Below are 9,026 nucleotides of genomic sequence, written 5' to 3'. Positions count from 1 at the left end.
ATTGGACGATTTGGATCAGAATCGGCCATGACTGTTCCAGCCAATTCCGGGTGATCCCTGTCAGTTCTACTACTTTTTTGGCCGATTTGTATTCCAATCGGCACCTGTGTGCCGATTCGATCCCCGATTCCGTTTTTTTAAGCCCTGCTTCCAGAGGTCCTCCCCCAAGGCCCCGACCTCCATTCCAACTTCCAAGACTTCCAAGTGAATGATGCATACGACAGCATATCTCTGTAGACTGTAGCAGTGCAAGTGTAGAAAGGGAGGGACTAAGAGGGGGAAGGTTGCTCTGCGAGACTGCGACTGCAAGTGGTGAGCAAAGAAAGTAAGAAATGGCGGACAAGGGTGACATACTAATGCTGGAAGCGCCGCCGGATGCTTCACGGCCTAGCTGGTCGGTAGCGTCGGAGGAAGAAATGGTAGATGCACTGCCATACATCGACGATGATTACGGTAACCCAAATGTCAAAGAAGAAGTCGACAGATTGGTGGAGGAGGAGATGCGCCGCAGCACTAAGAAGCCGGCTGATTTCCTCAAGGAACTCCCTCCTGTCCCCAAATTGAATTTCGAGGTATTAACACTACACTATTCTCCTCCTCTGATTTAGGGTTTTACTTTTGCACCACCATTTCTCCTTGTTCAGAGAGATTGTTGAATTGAATTTGTACCTAGGGTTTTCTATTTTTATGTATACTGGTTTTTGGTTTGCTATAGTACACCGTAGACTTGAAACTCTCTAAAATAACAGGTAAACTCGATTTAAAGAACGTGCCTGTAAAGGTAAATTTGGGCAGCTATAAACTCATTGTGAACCTATTGAGCATTGTTGAGGTCTTCGTGTAGATAAAGTCAACTCATCGAAATAGCTAGCTCATTACCATAGAATGAGACTTAAGTGCAATTTGTGGATAGAGGTGGGGGAAGGGTGGATGTTAGCCTCAGTGAGAGAATAAAGATAACATAGCCTTATAATGTGAAGGACGAAAGTTGGCTTAGCCCTGTTGAGGAAAGAAAAAGAGGAAAAGGGTGATCCTTACTCTGTGTATGTTGAGAGTGAGAGTAAGGTGGAAGCTAATGAATTAAATGGTTGATAGCTAGGGAACCGCTAGAAAGTAAGGTGGTTAACTCTCATGATTTTCCATTTGTGAGCCGATAACCAACAGATACCCGTGGCAAACAGCTAAGTTTGCAAAGAAGTAGAAAGATCAAAATGGAGAAGTTAGTGAGCGGTGGATTGTTGTGACAGAGTGTTGCACAAAGAATTAGAATAGAGTGGATGAAGTGGAGGGATGCGTCTAGTCTAGAGTGTTGTGTGATCGACCTGTTACTATAAAACTCAAAGGAGCATTTTATAGGAGAGCCATATGACCAGCAATGATGTATGGAACTGAATGTTGGGCAGTGAGAAACAACATATAAACAAACTTAGTGTAGCTGAAATGAGGATGTTGAGATGGATGAGTGATAAATCTAGAAAAGATAAAATAACGAACAAATTAAACCTAATTTAAGAGTAGCTTTGATACATGATAAGTCCCGAAAAGGTCGTTTGAGGTGGCATGGAATGTGCAACAGAGGCATTGAATGCTCCAGTACGGTTGGGTGATTTGATTCAAATGAAGGAGCTAAAAGAGTCAGGGGTAAGCCTAAATGACTCTAATAGAAGTGGTGAGGAGAGACGTGTGTAGCTTAGGACTAGTAAAGTATGCCTTTGAATAGAACTGATTGGAGAAAAAGGATCCTTGTAGCTGACCCCATTTAGTTTGGATAAAGAGGCCTAGAGGACCAACCATCATGAAATAAGATGTTCAAAATGTATTTGTATTGATCATTTAAGTAAAAGGGTGCATATATGTGAAAATTTGACAATATGCATGGATGGCTGCATGAAGATTCCATCTACACTTTTAATTTCTTAGCTGGACACTTAAAAATGGGATGGGTGATTGGGTTCACACCCATTTCTGGCACTGACACCAACACCATTCCAAACAGAGACTCCACTATTGCACAGGCTCGGCTCTGCAGGTGCTCCCTATCCTGATTTTGAAAAGAACAGAAACAAAAATGACCCAAAAGCCAAAATTCATCCACATGGACTCTTTGAGATCTGATGCCCAGAAGACATAATTTGGTGTGGTAACACAAAAGCTAAGAATCTAATTAGTTCTGCACTAGAGGCTTAGTGTTAGGAATTCTTCTTTCCTCATGTAACACCATTTGCTTTCTTCTGCGTCCACTCTATGAATGATGGATCTACACTCTAAAGCTTCTTACTTTTTAATGTAAAAGTTAGAAATATTCACTAAATCTTGTGTAAGTTTTACATAATTTCAGTCAGTTATGTTCTATTGTAAGGAAGTTTGTATCGGATGTGTGATGGTTTTACCTCACTGTCGATTACCTTGCAGTTCTTTGCTGCTTTGCTAAAGAATATAAACTTTTCGCTCTAACTATGATATGTTCTCAAGATTAGAAAATATAAAACAGTGGGGAAGTGTTGGTTTTATTGAAGAAACATATTCATGTCTTCTATCTAATCCTGAAAGTTGCATCTCAGAACCACCCTATGCTTGCTAGAGAATATGAACGTGTGAAAGCAGGCAAGCCTCCTGCAACACTGGAGATGTCTAGATATGGACTAGAACCACCTCCTATAAATAAACGGAACGACATTGAAGCTTGGAAGCCTGTCCTTGGAAATGCTCGTGGGTTGTTACAACATCAAATAATAAGGTATTTATTAATGATGTAATGGCTTTTGGCTGTTAATTTTGCCCCTTTGCTGGTATGCATTCACTGTAATATGATCCTGTTTATTTTTTCCTGTTTGATCCAACTTCTTTATCATAGTGAATGGAGCTTTATTAGTATAAAGGAAGAGGAATATATATCAGACCTAGTCCCCTGTAAAATAATCATGGACAAAGAAAAACTGAAAACTTGCAGTTACAAGGCTAAGGATGTCCCAAAATATTGTGTAACCAATCCCTGCTGCCATCATCACCCTTTTCTGCTTCTGCTCCATACTGACATGCCTTTCTTGTATACTGTTCAGCTGCATGTGTAGCATTATTAGCACATCTATTAAATATTCACATTCTATAAAAGTGAAGGATTAGATCTAATGACATGAGGACTAACTTGAATTCCTCAGTTTAGTAAATTTGGTATAGAAAAGGGGTTTTAGATGCAGGTCCTTGTTTTAAGTTTAATAATGTTTCTTTGGGGATCCCTTCGCCCGTTGAAAGTTTTATTTTATTTTGTTTTGTTAAAAAAATGATTGTCTCATGAGCGTAATTACATCTACATTGGGAAACTTGGAACATAAGATTAAGGTGATCAACTCCCAAAATGAGCAACATGTATCAACTCCCAAAATGAGCTAAATATGTTCCTTGTGCTTGTCTACTTGGATTATGTAAGTACTGAACTAGTTTGACTGTTTTGAGTAAATTTGACTCCAAGAAACTCATTTGTATGTAAGCGTGGATTGCTTGCTTTATGTTTTAGTTTTCGATTAAAATAGGTTGTTTTCGTAGGATAATACTGAATTTAAGACGTTTCATTTCTACTTTATCATTCCCTAAAGTGCCAAATGCTTGTTTTTGTATGGTCTCTGAATGTTCCATAGTGCATTAGAATCATAAATATTTCCATAATGTTTCTATAGTTTCCTTGAAATATTTCCTTTTTTGCCTTTTTTTTTTTGAGGAGGGGGAGGGGGGGGAGACCAAATACACACATGATCCAAGGTTCAAGCTGTTAGCACTGATCCCCATGAATCTAAAATGAAAGATTCTGATAAGTGGACTTGAAATATTTTTCTGTTTTTTGGGCTGTCAACTAATCATGGGGCTTTAAGGACCAGTGGAGTACTGCATGGCCTTGGGAATTGACATTCTTAATTAATAAGTAGAGTTGATCTCTGTGAGCTTTTTCCTTTTCGAAGGGTCTAGAAATCTTCATCAAAAAGCTATGGTAGGAGATTGATTAAATAGTAAAGAATTTCTTTATCTTTGTTTTGGCTAGTAAATTCTTCTTTTTTTCAATACTTCCCCCCCCCCCCCCCCTTTCGTTCTTTTATTCCTTATCGAAACTTTATTGTCTAGATCTAATTCTGGCATTCACTTCTCCATGCTTCTGTATACTTATAATAATTAAATGAAAAAGAAAAAGTTCAATAATCAAGGTTTCAGACTTGCATAAGATTTAATTTCCGTAAGGTAGTAGTGGGGATTTGATTCTTGCAAGGCACTGAATTGAGTAAAAAAAGATGAAGCAACTGGAGGTTTTTAGCATAATCAGGGAAACTCCGCTCCTTATTTTGCTTGCCTAGAAAGGCCGATGACATGGCAGAAGCTTTATGAAAATTTGGAATTCGTAGGGCATACTAGGCAGTGTGTTTTCTTGCTCTTATACATCTGGTTTCTTGACCAATCACCTTTCTCATTTTCCTTACTATCGTCTCTCTTTCCTTATTTCTCAACAAAAAGAAGATCATTGTTTTCTGTTAGTTCACTAATTAGTGTTGCACTATTAAAAAAAAAAAAATCAGTGTGGATGTTTGACTGCTTTTAGATCTTAAGCTTTCTGCCTTGTCAATAGATATCTTCAGAGGTAGATTCTTGTTGCTGCACTTACTGACTCTAATCTCTGAATGCATTAATATACGCCAGATATCTGCATAGATGCAGTGTAGACATTTTTCTGCAATTGGTGAATATACTTGTTGATTTTGCAGACTAGAGAATCTGGACTTGATGTCAAAGCATGGTGCTGATGTTTGGAAACTTTACAATCAACAGCTGGAGAAGTTCTTGTTCAGGTTCATTCTGAATTATCCGTGCATCACTGTTTTTCATGGAATCATAAAGGAACACTAATTTTTATTTCCCCTGCCACCATGTCATTAATAGTTAGGTTGTTTGTGTACCAAATTTCAGTTACGTGCAGCTTACATATCATTTGGTTAGAGCTCTTTTAGAAAATTGATGCTGTCAATACCAATATCCTTATATAGCCTCTGGTATAAATTACGTGTAGCATACTTAACTGATCGGTACAGGGAGGGAAATTTCCTTGTGCTGCACTGTTAAAAAGAAAAAAGTCTGAATGCTGATGAGTTAGCTAACTGTTGGTGTGTAGAGATTCAATTTATGTAGGCCACTAATCAGAAAGGGTTTGATTTACGCTTGCTTTTTCTCTCCTGTTGGTTCTTGGCTTCTTTACTGTTTGGACTCTCACTTTTTGTGTCAAAATCTGTCTGGAGGGAACCAGAGAGAGGTTGATCATCTCTATATAGGAATATGATATGCATAGAAATGTAGATCCAAGTAAGAAGGAAAAGCATTGCATATGAAAGGAATTTGATTTTTGTATGAATTGAGCAATGTAAAAGGTATACCACGGAAATAACATGAATTTATACTTTTGTGGTTAGCCAGATCATTTCTTTCTGGAAAAGAGCAATTTTTTCTTTTCCACTTGGCTCTTTTATTCTAGCATTTGATAGTGAATTTCTGGCCTCATTACCATATGAAAAGTTCAGATGAAGTTGTGCAAGCGGCCTTCATTGCTTAAATGAACACAAGTGCTTCATCTTCTTGTTCACACTCCACACTATATTTGTTCTTATTATCTACAAATTTTATGCCCTTTTACAGGATGCAAGCAATTGCTTTGCAGTATAATGAAAAGATTGAAGTTGTTAACCGTGAAAGGAAATATCATCAGGTGAATGCTTGTGCTCCCCCCCCCCCCTCTCTTTTTCTCCTCTCCTCTCTCGAGGACCAGTTGCTGGGTGTGCATATTGGGAAGTCCTTATTTTCTTGTTATGAACAGCAAAGCACTGCAGTTGAGCTTAATACCTTGTCTGCGCAATGGAAGGAGCTCTGTGAGAAGAACATAGCGATAGAAGCCGCATGTGCTAAGACTGAAAATGAAATTGAAGAACTAAAAAGTGAAGCTGCAGAAAGGTCTATTTAGTATTTACTATCATTATTTTTGGTCACCAGTAAATTACAATTCTATTAGTTTGGAATCTGACAAGTTTGTCCTTTCAGAGGCTGGAACTTGGAGGCTAACATGGAGAATGGCACTTTGATGCACTCAGAACGTTGAGGTAGTGTGGAGCGGTTGCAGATATGCATTTTATCAGCACATTGTTACACTCTGCCAATTAAGGAGAAAATTAAAATGTACTCAATTCCAACTCAGATAAGTTTTTTCTCAATTAAAAGGTGTTGGTTACACGGATTTTATTTCACACCCTCCCTCACCAAGCGTATAGATTCCAGTTCAGAGTTCAAACCCCTCCCGAACATGACCCCGCCTCCCTTTGCCCCTGGTCTCAGACCAGAACCAGGGCTTTCCATCTCCAGTGTGCTCACACAAATTGTGGACAGTTGAGCACGGGAAGGTGCTTTGCTGGCAATCCATCAACATCACCATACTAGGTGATAACCTTTCACCAGTTTCAACAATTTGTTTCAAGGTTTCTCTGTTGACAGACTCGTCTTGCACTGTGTTCAACCTGAATGCAAAGTCACCACCTAAGTTCAGCAGTATCGAGCATGTGATTGCGAAGCAGATGTCTGCCATGGAAACAGAATTTGACGACTTACATGGAAGTGTTTCTGCACTTCTCCTTGTCGAACGCTTCAGCTCCTATCCCCTACAAAGGCCACTGCCACCTTCTTTCTCTCTGTTTTGATGCGAGGACTGTTTACTGATTCCTGAACGATTCCATTGTTCCCCTTGATCAACAGGCTCACCGAGAATTATAGCTCCACTTTTATCAAAAGTTGGAGCTTATGGCCACTGGCAGGAGATTGTTCATGGGAAAAACTCCCTGTAACTACTACGGGGAGTGGTGTACTGTAATGATGGAAGAAGCAAGCAGCGGTGATAGCCCTTTTAGACAAACACCAATGTTTGCTGAGCTCCGAAGGAGATGTCTTTAAAGCATCAATACCTCCTGTAGGTCATTAGGAGTATACCCAAGTAATCCAACAGTCGCACCGATCGAAAAATTCTACACTAGAGTTTCTAGACATCGTAAAAATAATTAGTAACCACTAAAATGGAGACAAATTGAACAAACGCATAGGAGAAACGTTGAAGGTTTTAAGGAAGAAGAGTGTAGAGTACCCTGGTAAGAATGAGAGGGGAAATTCCAGCTTAAAGAAGCGATGAATTTAACCATGGGCGTCTTCCCATTTTCCACCCATCCCAAGTCAAAATTGCTCACACTGACGAACGAAAATGGCAACTTGTTGAAGAAAAGTAGAAAACTTGAGATTTAGGATGGTTTTCAAATGGGAAACAGAGAGGAAACATGAAACAGACACTTGAGATTTCCGCCTGTTAACTGTGATGGTTCTGTTCGCTCCCTCTCTGGTGGATTTGGGTCTATTGGGCGTAATCACTTCAGTCAACCACCTTCCGCCATTGCCGGGGGTACATCGGATCGTAATATCCTCCGAATGGAGTTATGGATCATTCACGTTGGTCTTCGTAAAGCCCACAGCCTTGGGTCGGAGCGGATCTTCTGCTATTGTGATTCCCTCATGGCTATCCAGATTATTGACGGCTTCATATCCGTGCTGTGGCATGTCTTCGATATCATACACGATATTTGGGATCTTCGGGCTCTATTTCAGTGTAACCTGTTCCAATTCCGGGTGCGCGAGGCCAATTTATGTGTTGACGTTTTAGCGGGTTTCCTACATATTCCTTGGGAAATTTATTTTTGTTTAGACAGGCCTGCCTTTGAGGCTTTTGGACCTTGTACAGAAAAATGCACTAGGTCATCATTATTTTAGGTTGTAAATTTCCTTTTTATCACATATAATCTTTTCCTTAAAAAAAATGCCCATACGAAGGTTATATACATGGTCGTGCATCCAACCATTGGATGGGCATGCCCATGTATAGTACATGGGCCCTCATCTTCATCCAATAGTTTGAAAGATAACCGTGAACTATGCACGGCTGTGTACAAAAACCTCTCCCTAATTAAAATATGGAAAAGTTTATCAGCCTGAAAAATCTAACCCTGACCCGACCTCAAGGCCGGGTCAGGCTTATCCTAATTGTCCCTAATCCTGAGGAGGGGGCTAGGGAGATATAGGGATTGGACTAGACGGTTATTATCTTCATATATAATATATTATATAATAAATTGTAAAATAAGAGAACTCAAGGGTTTACACCATTTTACTCAACCCAAGTGGACCAATTTAGTGGGAATTTAAAAATGATTAGACTTGAAGATTTTGTTGTGCCTTGGGTGAAAAGGCCAAGTCTCATTGACACGGATGAGTTTGTGATCCATTCTTGACTTTTTTTTACCCGATTGAATCTACGTGACTCTTATTTAGGTTTTTGAAAATTTTAACTCGATTCTGACAACTTTGCCTGAGTCAAACTAGATTTTACAACTATGCCTAAAAGCTAACCATTAAAAGAGAAGGATGACAAGTCATATTTTACATTTGGCTATTCACATCCAATGTGAGATCGTTGTTTTCACATAAGGCTCCAATAATCTCCCCTTTAATGGGAAGACATGTGGGAATTAACATCTTCTTCAAGGGATTTTATCCATCCTCGAAAATACATTGGAGTTATCAAACCCAGACTCTTTACCACCTGTTGAGATTTTTAGAACTCATCCTTAAAAATTAGTCATTGAAGAAAAAATGTCTATGTCCTTATAAGTCTTCACATCAGGCTATTCTCACTTCCAATATTGTTGATTTTTGGGTAGAACCTCAAACAATTTGAAATGGAGCCAATGATTTCCTTTTTATCTCTTCATTCAGCATAAACATTTCATTAAATTAGCAATTTTCAAATCGAAAAAGGTATCCAATTCTCGAGCTTTTTGCATTGGTAATAAGTTCGCTACATGGCAGTATCTAGTGTTTAAGCAACAGATGAGACCCACCCAATTTCCTTCCGGCACTTGATTCAAAAACTCTAATGAGGATTATAGGACTAACTTTAAGCTCTACCAAAG

General features: G+C 39.1%; 1 protein-coding gene across 1 annotated transcript; it reads left to right on the top strand.

Annotated features, from left to right (window-relative positions):
• Positions 1-228: 228 nt before the first annotated feature.
• Positions 229-6,203, top strand: LOC122646845 (pre-mRNA-splicing factor SPF27 homolog). Its single transcript, XM_043840454.1, has 6 exons — positions 229-572; positions 2,562-2,737; positions 4,746-4,829; positions 5,668-5,737; positions 5,846-5,979; positions 6,067-6,203. The coding sequence occupies exons 1-6, from the start codon at positions 333-335 to the stop codon at positions 6,122-6,124; spliced, it is 762 nt and encodes a 253-aa protein (XP_043696389.1). The 5' UTR covers positions 229-332; the 3' UTR covers positions 6,125-6,203.
• Positions 6,204-9,026: the final 2,823 nt, after the last annotated feature.

Source organism: Telopea speciosissima, chromosome 11 (assembly GCF_018873765.1).
Source record: "Telopea speciosissima isolate NSW1024214 ecotype Mountain lineage chromosome 11, Tspe_v1, whole genome shotgun sequence".
Classification (NCBI taxonomy): domain Eukaryota; kingdom Viridiplantae; phylum Streptophyta; class Magnoliopsida; order Proteales; family Proteaceae; genus Telopea; species Telopea speciosissima.
This window is presented reverse-complemented; position numbering and strand designations above follow the sequence as displayed.

Excerpts from the sequence above, each read along its gene's own strand:
- LOC122646845 (XM_043840454.1), top strand. The coding sequence starts at position 333 with ATGGCGGACAAGGGTGACATACTAATGCTGGAAGCGCCGCCGGATGCT. Across the intron at positions 5,738-5,845 it reads GTGAAAGGAAATATCATCAG|CAAAGCACTGCAGTTGAGCT; the intron begins GTGAATGCTTGT and ends TGTTATGAACAG. Across the intron at positions 5,980-6,066 it reads AAAAGTGAAGCTGCAGAAAG|AGGCTGGAACTTGGAGGCTA; the intron begins GTCTATTTAGTA and ends TTGTCCTTTCAG.